The 13530-nt window shown below is 33.8% G+C and overlaps 1 protein-coding gene across 2 annotated transcripts in view; it reads right to left on the minus strand.

Annotated features, from left to right (window-relative positions):
• Sf3b3 (splicing factor 3b subunit 3) overlaps positions 1-13530 on the minus strand; it is a 300761-nt gene that overhangs the window by 113983 nt on the left and 173248 nt on the right. For both annotated transcript variants that reach the window (XM_090398423.1, XM_090398422.1), the window contains exons 20-21: positions 11939-12144; positions 4486-4768 (exon numbers count right to left, since the gene is read on the minus strand). In XM_090398423.1, coding sequence (XP_090254549.1) covers positions 4486-4768; positions 11939-12144 — 489 coding nt within the window. The remainder of the gene's footprint in view (positions 1-4485; positions 4769-11938; positions 12145-13530) is intronic.

Genomic DNA, 13530 nt, shown 5'->3' on the forward strand with positions numbered 1-13530 from the left:
TGGATAGGAGATTCATAATAATGTAAAACTTAATCATTTAGTGCTGTCATAGTAGCCTGAAAACCCCTAGAGGATACACATCAGGAAATTGATGATGAGCCGATAGCAAAAATGGATTTTCCAGCTTACCTACTGTTAATTTCAAATGATGACCTGCAATTTGGTTTCCAAAATATAAGCTATAAATGGTAAGCTGAAGGTCAAGAAAAACAGTAAACAACTGCTGTTTATATAGCAATTGTGCTGCTATGCGAATTTGCAATGCAGAACACCAAATTTTGCATCAAATCACATCTTAACTTTTTTTTTTTTCTTTTCCTGTCGGAACATACTTTATCATCCCAGTTACACAATTTTACTATTTTTTTTTTATGAGAAGCACAAACATATGGATGAAAAATGAAAACCAACTATCCATTACTTAGAGAATAACCAAATATATTAGAATATATAAAAAATATGAGGGTTGTTCGATAAGTCCGTGCAAAAATGAAGAAAACAATTTTTTTGGGACAAACATTTTTTATTTTTCAACATAGTCTCCTTTGAGGTCTATACACTTAGTCCAATAATGTTCGAGTTTTTTGATCCCGTCCATATAGCATGATTTGTCCAACTCTTTAAAATTGGTAGCTGTTTTGGCAATCGCCTCAGATTTTCCTGCCAGCCATTTTTTCATGTTTGGAAACAGATAGTAGTCCGAGGGAGCCAAATCTGGAGAGTGTGTGTGTGGGTTGGGGGGGGATGCGAAAGGACTTTGTAGCGTAAATCGAACAATTTTGTGGTCACAATCACAGAAGAGTGAGCAGGTGCATTGTCGTGGTGAAAAAGAATCTTCTTTTTCGCCAAGTGTGGTTGTTTTTTCTTTATTTCATTATTTAAACGATCCAGCAAAGATGCATAATACACTCCAGTAATTGTTTTGCCCATTTCCAAGAAGTCTATAAAGATTATGCCATGAGCATCCCAGAAGACGGTGGCTATAACCTTTCCTGCTGAAGGAACGGTTTATTGCTTTCTTTGGTGCAGATTCCCCACTTGCAACCCATTGTTTGACTGTTCCTTGGTCTCAGGCTGGCAGTGATGAATCCATGTTTCATCCACTGTTATGAAACGATGCAAAAATTCCTCTGGATTCCGTTGAAACAGCTTTTTGTTTCAAATTTTTGTCACAAATTATTGAAAAAAACAGGATTTTTTCAATAATTTCTGGAGTGGTTACCCCAACAGGGCGTCCAGAAAGTTCAGTGTCATTTACGCTCATATAGCCACTTCAAAAGTTACTAAACCATTTATAAACTATTCTAATTGAAGGTGCAGACTCACGATAATGTTTATCAAGCTTAGATTTGGTTTCCTGAGCCATTTTGCCTTTCAAAAATAATGTTTAATCACTACATGAAATTCTTTCTCATCCATTTTACACAAATCATGGTACTTGTTTGATTCAAATGAACACCAAACACAGAGTAATAGATCCATCTGACTGAAATTTAGTGTGTGTGTGAGATCCTCCAACAGTTGCCAGCAACTAAAAATAGTTGCTGGCAACTGTTGGAGGATCAAGTACGTATCGAGTACTGATGGTGCCACCAGTACTCGATACGTACTGGTGGCACCATCTCTTCGACTTTGCATGGACTTATTGAACAGCCCTTGTGCTAGTAAAGTTAATGAAGGGGGAAAGGAATTTTAGGTAAATAAGTAAATATTAAACAGATACTGCATTAGCAACCATGGTAACAATAAGACAAGAAGCAACAAGGCAAGGGTTACTTCAAATAGTACATTATTTTTAACATTTGATTTAGATAGGTTTCATAAATTGGTCATTTGAACTGGAATCATTTTCCACAGTCACTGATAAGCATACAAAAGATATATATATATATATATATGTTATTTTCTCCAGTTTACTTTAATGTATAAAAACTAACACTCAATGATAATGATGCCCATCATTATTATCAAATGCTGATATCTATCCTTAAGGGGCCGACAGGATATTATGACAGTACTATGCAAAAAAAAAAAGTTCAAATCATTACTAACTTTTAATTGACAATTTCCCTCCAAATTAATGTGGTTTGATCTGTGTGATACTTTGTTATAAAAATTAGCTTGTCCTACCAGTCAGGAATTTTGCATGACTTCCGATTTGTATATAAGAAGACTGTAGGCAATGTTCCAAATTTTGAGAAATAAAATGAGGAAGAGAAAAAAAGATTTACTATTTCAAAAATTATGTAATTTAAAAATTGTGTTCATTAAGGACATTAATTTACCACTCTGTTTTCCTGACTGTTCCACTAAAACTGGATAACATCAAACTAAGAGTAACAGGTAACCCTAGCTAAGTTTTGAAAATGTAGGCAGTTAGTCTCCACAACAGTTAGTTAGGCAGTTAGTCTCTTAGTTATTGCCAATAATAGGAGAAATCATGGTTGCTAAGTTTCAGGAGTTCAGAGTGAGAGTATAACAGGCAAATGCCACCATCTCATATTACTATACCCTAAATGGGATATTATTGCCTGAAACAGTGCGAGGATGACGTTCCCTGTGACTGTGACTTGGCCTACTATGGACAAACAGGAAGACCAGTTAACATCCACCTGGAAGAACATAAAAAATACATTCACTACTATTACTATGGCAAGTGGACTGGCAGACCATGCTTCGGACACTCCTTCACACAGGATTAGATGGAAGAAAACGAATGTGCTATTTAGGAGTTGTTACAGATCTGAATGATTACTTTTTGAGTCAGCAATGGCTTTGAAGAATTCTCCTAACCTGAACAAGTATGGTTGCATTAATTTGCCAAAAATTTGGGAGACTGTCATCCTAAGAGCAACTCCCACATAGCTGTAATGATTCCCCCCCCCCCCCCCAACATTAAAGGGTGCCATGAATAGGACTTTAGATCTTTTGTACACTGTAATTTTATTGTTTTACTTACTCACTGTCGCACGTACAAGTGTGTTGTGCGCTGGTGATGCTGATTTGAAATTCAGCGAAATATAAGCAGTTAATAAAACATCTTTTGATTAAATTGTTTGGTGTTGTTAATACCATTAAATACTTAAGTCATGGTCTCTGATTAATTGGTGGGCCTCTAAACAGTGGAGGAGTTGGCTATTGATGGCTTTTGCCATTATTTTGGAGAGGACTGAGGTGATGGCAATTGATCAGTAGTTTGACAGTAGACTTCTGTCGCCTTTTTTTGGAATAGGATGGATATGAGATTGCTTCCATTCACTGGGAAAAGTACCAGTGATGTAGGATGGGTAGTAACTCTGGAGCACAATGTTTGAGAAAACAGCTGGAGAGATGCACCAGAAGACTTTTTAGTACCCAAGTTATTTAGTGTTTTCTGATTTCTTTCTTTTTTTTTTTTTTTGTTGAAAAACTAAAGGAGATATACAGTGCTTGGATTCCGGTATGGTAGTAGGTGATTTCCCTTGGTTGTCTATGCAGGACTCAAAGAAAAAAGAGTGATATAAGGACGTCAGATTATCCTTGGGTGAAGTAACAGTAGTGCCATCAGGATGAGAGAGAGAGAGGTAGCAGTACAGGAGAGCAGAAGTCGTATTCAAAGGCCTTATTGAGGGACCAGAAGGTACGACTTCCATTTGGTCAGAAGGCAAGTTTTTTGCTGTTGACCTTTATGAAATCAAATTTGGATCTGCTGATGACTGATTTGCATATGTTGTGTGCTTTGGTAAAGGCAGAGTATGAAGCTGGAGTTCCTGAAGTGAGCCAACATGCAGTCTTATATCATCTAAGGTTAGTCTTATTATTATTATTACATGACACCTCCAAGAAGTCCTAACACTCATTGAGGGAGGCACCAACTCTATAACTCCCTGACTCCACCAACTACAATGAACCGCATAAATATATATTCTTGTGTGTTGTCTGCCTGAGAATACATGCAATGTGTTCTCAGGCAGACAACTTCCACCATCTCACAGTCCTAAACATCTGACTTGTATCACTGTCAGTAATAGTGTAGGGTCTGAGGCCATTTTTTGAAATACAGGTTTAAAACCTAAAGTTTCCTAAAGAAAAATCTTAACTAACATGGGAAGTGGTTGGAGAAAGTCTCAGAAAAGTTTCTCCAGTTGGCAACCAGAATCAAACTTATGTTTCGTCAAATGGACTATGTTTTGGATACAAATGGTATTTCCACTAACCACACAGGCAATCCTCCCTCAAAAAAAAAAAAAAAAAAAAAAACAGAATAGATGTCTGATTATCACTCTGCTACTCTACAACCATAAGTGAGGTAGCAGTGAAAGAAACATAGAAATCACAAATTTAAAAATTAAATGAGATGGAGTAATAATTGAAATTGCTTTGTATACATCAAAATAAGATAAGTTATTCAACATTAACCACACACATCTATCAAAGCGACTGAATAAGTGAATAAATTCTTGATAAGGAGTGAATTTTGCTATGGCAACAGCATGATAATTTTACCTTATTTTCACATTTCCTGAGAAGCTTTTTTTTACCCATATCATATATCCGCAACATCCTTCCGACTCCAATTAGCACTCTTCCTTGAAATGGACATATAGCACCAGGCACTTCATCAACTGGAGTAACATGCACAAGCTCAAGTTTACGTCCTTCATCTACTACTTTGTAAGTATGAATAACTCCTCCACTACACTGTCTGGGGCTAAGGTGAAGTTCTTTGCCTATTCCAACTAGGACAAAAGGTTCATCTCCCTGATTAGCAAACTTGACTAAACAAATACTAAAAAAACAAAAACACTGTTAGTTATATGGTGATAATAATACAATTTAGACAAAAGATTATATTCAATCAAACCTAAGATGACCATGAATAACTATAAATTTCTATAATAAATTTAGTTTAATCCTTTATCCAAGTGTGAGCAAACAAAGTTTGCGCCTGAAAGTATCTTCAGGACTGGGTTAAGGTGGTACACACCAGGGCAACTCGTTGCAAAGGTGGAGCAAGCTACCAACACTCCTATCCTAGTATCTCCTATATCTCCTATAATGCAAAACACATCTCCTTGCAGATATGTCTATTGTTATGCATTAAGGGAAGGGCCACTACCCAGACCGGTTTCGACCTTTATTGAGGTCTCTTCAGTGGGAGCCAGGCCCAAGTCGAGATATCAGGCAGAAGCATTTGCAGGTCATCTCCACCTATAGGAATTGCCAATTGGTGTGCCACCCTTTTTTAATAAATTACTCTGGATTTAGAGAAAGATGTTGAAAGTTTATTTTCCACTTGGTTAGAGTATAATAAATTTAGTTTAATCCTTTATCCAAGTGTGAGCAAACAAAGTTTGCGCCTGAAAGTATCTTCAGGACTGGGTTAAGGTGGTACACACCAGGGCAACGAGTTGCCCTGGTGTGTATATATAATATGGTGTGTATATATAATAAAGGATTAAACTAAATTTATTATACTCTAACCAAGTGGAAAATAAACTTTCAAACTATAAATTTCTTCTAAAATTCTATTTATTTGTAAATCTTAGCTTGTGAATTTCACAAGTTTCCTGTCATGAAATTTAAACAACACTCATCTTTAAATGAAAAGCTTTATATTTATTATCAGCATTTCAGTTGAAGACAAAAGTACTTGCTTCATTTACCAATTATGTTGTCATTATCCATTATACCATTAAGACAGCATATAATAAATATTTGTTACTCAAATTTCACAGCCTTGTATCACGTAAGATCAGAAAATTATTTACTTCATTGTCACTGATTCAATAAGTACTCACCTAACACCCTTTTCTAACTGAAATCCTCATCCTGTCTATGAAATTTTATATGCAAAATATATATAATTAAAAAAAAAAAGTCTGAACCAATAAGCATAAGCAATATTTCTTTAGGAATTCTTGGAAATTTACTGTTTTATTTATTTTTAACATCCAGTAGACAAACTTGTGCTCAGTCTGTAAGAATAATAGTCATATTATATCCTTTCCAGAAGTTAGGACTGTTTGAAATTATATCTGAGGTAATTAAAGCCATAAAACCAATATATTATACATCTATTAAATGTATATATTTTCTCTAGCCAGTTTGCTGTTGTATAAGAGTAAAAATCAGAATACTGCCCCCCCCCCAATATTCTGATTTTTACTGAAAAACAAGATATGTTTTCTTCACAAATGTGATTCTTTGAAAAGCTATTGATCACCTTCAGTCTGGTGTGAGATAGAGGCAAATAGGACAAAATAAGTTGTTGGGTGCTGCTATAGATCAGTGGATCCACAGAAAGATGTAGATGTTATGTATTGGCAAATCGGCACGAGTGCAGGCCCAACAATTATTATGGGAGACTTTTAACTATGGGCACATCGACTGGAGGGAGGAAAGGAGCATGGCAAGATGAAAGTGGGATTTATGCAGTTGCTAATTAGGATAATTACATGAAATAACATGTTATAGAGGACACAAGAGGTTTGAGGGTGTTGGACACAAGAGGCTGGATCTGATAGCAGCATTGGAAGATGCATTGATAATCAAGATAGACACTCTGACTCCAATTGGGGAGAGTTACCATGTGGTCTTAACAAGTGGTAACTTGTTCTGGGAAGAGCATGGCAAGATGAAAGTAGGATTTATGCAGTTGTTAAGGGATAATTACATGAAACAACATGTTATAGAGGACACAAGAGGTTTGAGGGTGTTGGATCTGATAGCTGCATCATTCTGGGAAGTTGCCAAACACGTGGAATTCTGTGTCAAGAAAAGATTTGTGTACAACTACAAGGCTGGTGATTATGAGAAACTCTTGGAGTCAGTTGTTCAATCTAAATCAGCTCTGGCAGGGTTCCAAGGGAGTGGAGAGAGGGTAAGATAGTACCCTGCATAAAGGTGGCTCCAAGACAGAGGCTACAGATCACTTAATATATCGGGAGTGATTGTTAAAGTACTGGAAAAGTTGGTGAAAGGTAAAGTACAACAGTGGGTGAATAGGGATGTGATACTCTATAGTGGGCAGCATGACTTTGTAAAGGATAGGTCCTGTCTTATTTACATTTTATAATAAATAAATGCGACAGCAGAATTGGATAAAGATAATGACTCTACCATGATACTGTTTGACTTTGCTAGGGAGTTTGACAGAATACCACATGGAAAACTATTACAAAAACTGGAGAGGATGGGAATGGATATGAGGCTAGTATATGGTGGAGTGGAGTCTAGGAGAATGGTGGTGACTAGTGGAGTACCTCAGGAATTGGTACTAGGTCCATTACTCTTTAATTTGTATATCACTGACATAGGGGAAGATTTAAGAGGGGGGGGGGACATTCAGTTGTTTGATGATGATGCTCTCTATTGCTCTCTCTCTCTCCACAACTGGAGAGAGCAATAATTGATAAAGGTGATGTAGATATCCTGCAGGATGATACTAGGGGTCATCCATAAGAGAGTTGTCTAAGAGTGTGGTTAGTAGGAGTGTTTGGACCAGAATTTTTGCATGGAGAGTGACTGATGAGTGGAATAGATTGCCATAATTGGTTGAGTTCTCTGATGGTGAATAGATTCAAGGAGAAGTATGATAGGATTTGTGTGTATGATGGTTGATTTGGGTCACCAATGATGAGTCTCTGGACTCCATGGAGATGCTGTAAATAATAATAATAATAATAAAATAACTAAGGAAATATACAGTTTAGATGATGGTAAACGATGGTAAACATATATTTCTTTTTTAAAATATATAGAAAGAAATACATGATATTAATAACTATTATTTAAATGAGCACCATTCAAAATTACTTCCTAGAATGGATCTTCGCAATATAATATCTTTATAATAAAATGTCTTTGCTCTTTTAAAACATTCACAATTTTATATAAAAGTAATAAAAGTTTTATGGCGTTTTTTTTTGTGTGTGTGAAATTAAGATAGTAAAGACAAACTGCATGATTGCAGTATCTATGGCTAGTCTAATATGCTAAACTTCAGTCAAGTTTGATCAATCTGTTGCAACCAAATAATTTGCCTGCACTCTCATACTGGTGGGCATGTTATTAGTAATGAATATATCTCTCAGCCAAGAACCATTAAACCATCAGACAGGATGAAACTATTCAAAAGTGAAGTTCACTTTTGAGTAGATGACAGGAGTCATCCACATCTTTCAGATGAAATGCTGAGCCATCATGGTAATATGCAATACTAGGAATAGATGAGTTTTACTCTTGGTGCAAAATAATCTCTGATTGTTGGAAGGCTGTGAAACAGCCAAGGCATACAGTGGGAAGTGAGAGACTACTCACAAACATATTGCCCACAGAAAGAACCCAGTTTCCTGTCTCCATGTGGCCTTGACAGTTTCTCCTACAAACCACCAAATTTGGACTCCTCCAGGCACAAACTAGCAGAGTAAGTGACAGCAAAATCACCTGCCTGATCAAAGTCACTGGATCTGTTACTGTCAGGTTTAATGCCATGCATTATCTAGCAACCAGGTTGCAGAACCATTTTACTGCTGTACCTTTGAATGGGAGAAGGGTCTAGGTCCCTACAATATGTTCCAGAAGATTATCACTTGTACTGCACGTGAGAAGGGAGGGGGGCAGAAGCCCTCAATGATATCACTGAGGGCTTCTGTCTTCAATTGGGTATTAAACTTTTCCTTTGCTTTATTTCTTACTTTCTTTCTTTGTCCAAGACAAGGTCTTAGTGAATGACATCAAGTATATGTGAGATATAGATGTTGGTACACATTGGTAGATTGATTTCATCATTATACTGATAATAAAATCCCAAACTCTCACTCTTTCCATTCTGAGGAAAATAAATCCCATTTCTTGGTAAATCCTGTCTACACAACATATAAGTAGATGAATATAATGACAGTGACTCCATGAATGAGTGGTGACATTGTGCATTATTTAGCTACAGTTGAAACAGCTGTATTCTAGTTAATTTTGCCTTCAGCAGAATAGGTAATTGATTCCTGAACACATTTATTAGCAGTGAATAAGACTGATCACCTATAAATTGATAGGTCTTATTCACTTCATAATACCATTTTGGTATTAAAGACGTGAAGGAGAACAAGAATGTGATATGGTACTTAAGAAAATATTTAACCTACCAACCACACACACACACACACACACACATCAAGGTTACCATGGATGCAAAGTGCATATTAAAATTTTAATGCCATTGAAATATATGATGGATATGAAGTTATGAGGAATAATGTACTTTATCCATATTGACAGCAAGAGGGTTGATAGAATTAAATATTAAACTATTAAAGAAATATATACAAAAAAGTGCATATAGTAACATTATGGTTTTGCCCACAGTGCAAACAACACACAAAATGTGTTGATTAATCTCAATTAATGATAAAGTATATACTACATATGTGCATGTACGTGTGAGAGAGCCAATTCTAACCAAAAGTAACTTAGGATGTGGAGTATGCAGTTCAAGCCCCCACCTTCCCATTAGTTGAACTGCACAGAAATAGAGGTTGCCCAACATCTTAAAAATAATCCTGATTCTCAGTGATTTTTGAAATTTATATTCGATTTTTTGTCAGTGTTTCATGGATCCAAAAAAGTAAAAATTATTTCTGATTATAATTTGGCTAACATGCTGCAATTTTTTGCAAATTATGTACCATTTTATGGGTTTATGTTTCATTAAAAATTCAACCACATTATCATTATGACTGCACATTATATAAGAAGGAATTCATATTTTTTTTTTAATAGCCATTTAATGATCATAATGCATATAATGAAACAAATTACTTTCCTTAACAGGAAACTTAAATGCTTAAATCCTTAAAAATCAAACAGAAATAATAATCATCATCATGCTTTTCAAGGATTTAAGCCTTGAGTGGCCTTAGAAGTCATAGTTGAATATCTTTAGAGGATGTCCTGGTTTTCTTTTTCCTAATGGCTTGTTTTGGTAATCTTTGTTTTCATACTTTCAACGTGTTCCATCCATTTATGTTTATATTTTTTAATTTTTTCTATTACTGATTCTGGTTTAATTCTTTCATAATTTCTTCATTTCTTTTGTAATCGAATAGGGTATATTTTGCAGTTTTTCTCATAAACTTATTATAGCTGTTATTAATCTCTGTTTGTCTTTTTGTTTTATTGTCCAGATTTCACTTCCATACAATAGGACAGATAGGGATAATGCATTGTATACTTTTAGTCTAGTTTGTTTTTGAACTGGGTCAGGTTTAAATATAGTTAATTACACCTGTTATTTTTAAATATTTTGCAATTTTTAGGTTTATATCTTTTTCATATATAATCATACATCCTAATACGATTATTACTAGGTTTAAATGAATTCATCTGTTCTAAAATCTTCTTATCTATTCTTATTTTAGATCTTATTTAAAGGCCATCATTTTTTCATTTTTCTTTGATATTATCATTCCATAATCTTTGACTATTTCATTTAAATTTAAAATATCTTTCTGCAAGTTATCTTCAGAATTTGTAATTATTATTTGGTCATCAGTAAAAAGGAGAATTTAAGTTTACAGTAGGAGAACGTTTAATACCTTGATGGAAATTTTTATTCCATTTTATTATTATTTCATTTAGATAAATAAGAGTTGCTGAAAGGGACGTCCCTGTTGGACTCCTTGGTTTATCTCTCTTGGATATAGTTCATAATTTAATCTTATTTGTATTTGATTATTTTCATATATACTTATGATAGCTTTTAGTATATTATTTGGTATTTGTCTTTCTTTTAATATGTTAAATAAAATGCTTCTTTTAAAGTCAATAAATGTAATATGGATTTCAAAATTGTATTATCTTCCTTTCTCTATTATTAATTTTAGGCAAAAGGCTAGGTCTATAAATGATCGTCCTTTTCTAAATCCATTTTGTACTTCAAAAATAAAGCTTTCAGAATATTTTATTAGTTTGTTATTTAAAATTCTGCTATATATTTTGTAATAGGAATTTAGAATATTTATACCTCTATAATTTTTAGGGTCATCTCTACTGCTCTTTTTTTTTTTTAAAATTAGGATCATTATTGCTTTTTTCCATTTTGTTCAGCAGACAATAAGAACCAATACAAAAACTGAAGTCAAATAATAACAAATTACAGTGACAATGTAGGAAAATATCTTAATTTTAGACACTGCATGCACTTTTTCAAAAATATGCAACCAAAATTACATATGCATCAATAGTAAAAGTGACTTGCTACAGCTTAATGGACAGATCTTTTAATTGACATTTAATAGACATTAATAATTATAATGCACATAATGAAACAAATTATGTCTTCAACAGGAAACTTAAAAATCAAACAGGAATAATGTTAAAAGAAACATTATTTGTATAGGCTACTAAATATAGAATAAAATAAATTAACATTATGAAACACTTTTAGAAAGGAATAGAACAATTTATAAATTTTGGGACCACTGACTGCTAGAATTAGTATTTTCTAAAGCTTCTTTCACACAGTTCAATTTTCAGAATTAGCAAAAGTCTGTTTGTTCATAACTGTGTAAACAGTCCCTCTTTGGTGTCAAGCTTCCAAACATTTATTTTAAAGCAAAATGCTATAAAAAAAAAACACTATTCTGAATCAAAGTCCTAGAGGGAAAGGAATGCTTGCTAAGTAATTTTATATAAAAATTATTTCATAATACTATGTTATGTATGATGAAAATACAAACAATCTTAGTTTCCAATAAAATGTCACTGTTCATTTAAATTGCCTGCCTCTTTATTTGGTTAATTTTTTAAAAGAAAACAGTATTGCTATCATTTATTGTATTTTTCAAAAATGCACCTCTAGCAGATAGTTGGTTATACCTATACATTAACTTACACAACATTCAAATATTTCTGTTACATGCATGCAATTATTGTATTTTTATTTATTTCTAAAGTTTACCTGAAAGCAGCTTCATTTTGTTCCAGCTGTATTTTGTGAATTGTTGAGCCATCAATTGGATCAAGAATACGGATAATTGAAGCCCACATACCAGAACCTCCTTTAGGAGCACCAAATATATTTTCTGGTAAATTTTCACTGAGAAAAGCTGCAGCCATTTCAGCTGCCAGTTCTTGCTCATCTTCACCTGCTGCTTCTACCATTTCCTTAGAAAATATAAAAAATTTTAAATGAAATTAATGAGAAAAAAAAAAGGAGATTTGTTATTAATACTGCACTTTAATAATTTCTTGCTTATTCTTTTCATTAAAATATGATCTCTATTTGTTCATTGGAAAGTTGATTTGCTGATCAGGTTACTAAGAGTATAACTGAATGTATAATTGTTCCTGGAATCAGATAATGTGCCAAACCATTCAAGGACTGGTTAACTGAGGATTTTTTTATTTCAAGGTCAGAAAATAGAGATCACTATATATCAAATTGCAAACACCATACTGAAATGCAAATTATTCTTTCCACTACATGCATTTTCAACACATAAGATGTCTTAGTCTTCTTTTCAAAACCTAGATAACAATGTTTAAAATTTAGAGGAAGGTGTATTACAACATTGTACTGAAATGTATGGATCTTTTAATTCTATGTACTGAATTTGTGTTTATTTTATTTAAAAAGTGTCCTCATTTGTATAAATAATTAAAAAAAACTTTCAGATTATTTAAAATTCCAAAATATTATTACTGTCCGACCACAGATGCGAGAACCCTGGCTGGTACAGTGCCAAGAAGAGTCAATTCACGTTGAAGGGGAGAAAGAAATAAGGCGATGTATGAATTCGTCACTGATACATAAAATTTTCCAACTGTTGTACAAACAAAATAGTTACCACTTTCAAAACTAGAATTTTCATAAAAGAAAAGCCAATTTTCTGACATATAATAATAAATACTCATCTTTGATTATCTATTATCGGAATGGATCTGCCTTCTTCTGCCATGTGCAGAAGTGTCGAGGAGTCTCACATCCGTGGTTGGACAGTAATTTAAATACTATTCAGGAGCAGCAGGAAGAGTAGATAAAGTAAGTTCTCTAATATAAGAGTGCTTGTCAGAATATTATGCTTTAATTTTTATTACTCTGATGGTGTAATAGTTAATTATAATTCAATAGGCAAAAGAAGCAATGACTTCTTCTGCAGCCATTGACTGCTTCCAAGAGTGTTTTTTTTTTTAAAGTAAGGATGAGTCATTCAAATTCCAGCCAAGTTTATTAAACAAGGTATGCAGAGCATATACTTGCTTAAAAGTCTTAAGAATTCCCAACATAATTATTTTCAAGTAGTACTGTTTATTTATTTTTTTTAATTTTTTTACTTCATTAAGAATGCTAGGTATATGATCTGCTAGTCTTTTTTCCATACCGATATTTATAAATAAGTAGCTTGGTGTTCTCATTTTCTCTTAGCAGCATATCTTCCACACTAACCACAATAGGAAAGTTTCATATGATTTCATAAGTACCCCCCCCCCCCAGATATCCCCTAACTTAAAGGACTAATGCCTGATACAATTTTTAAGTGGTCTTTAGCC

The sequence above is a fragment of the Typopeltis vanoorti genome, chromosome 9 (genome assembly GCF_054136105.1).
Source record: "Typopeltis vanoorti isolate ZY-2024b chromosome 9, IOZ_Tvanoo_1.0, whole genome shotgun sequence".
NCBI lineage: Eukaryota > Metazoa > Arthropoda > Arachnida > Uropygi > Thelyphonidae > Typopeltis > Typopeltis vanoorti.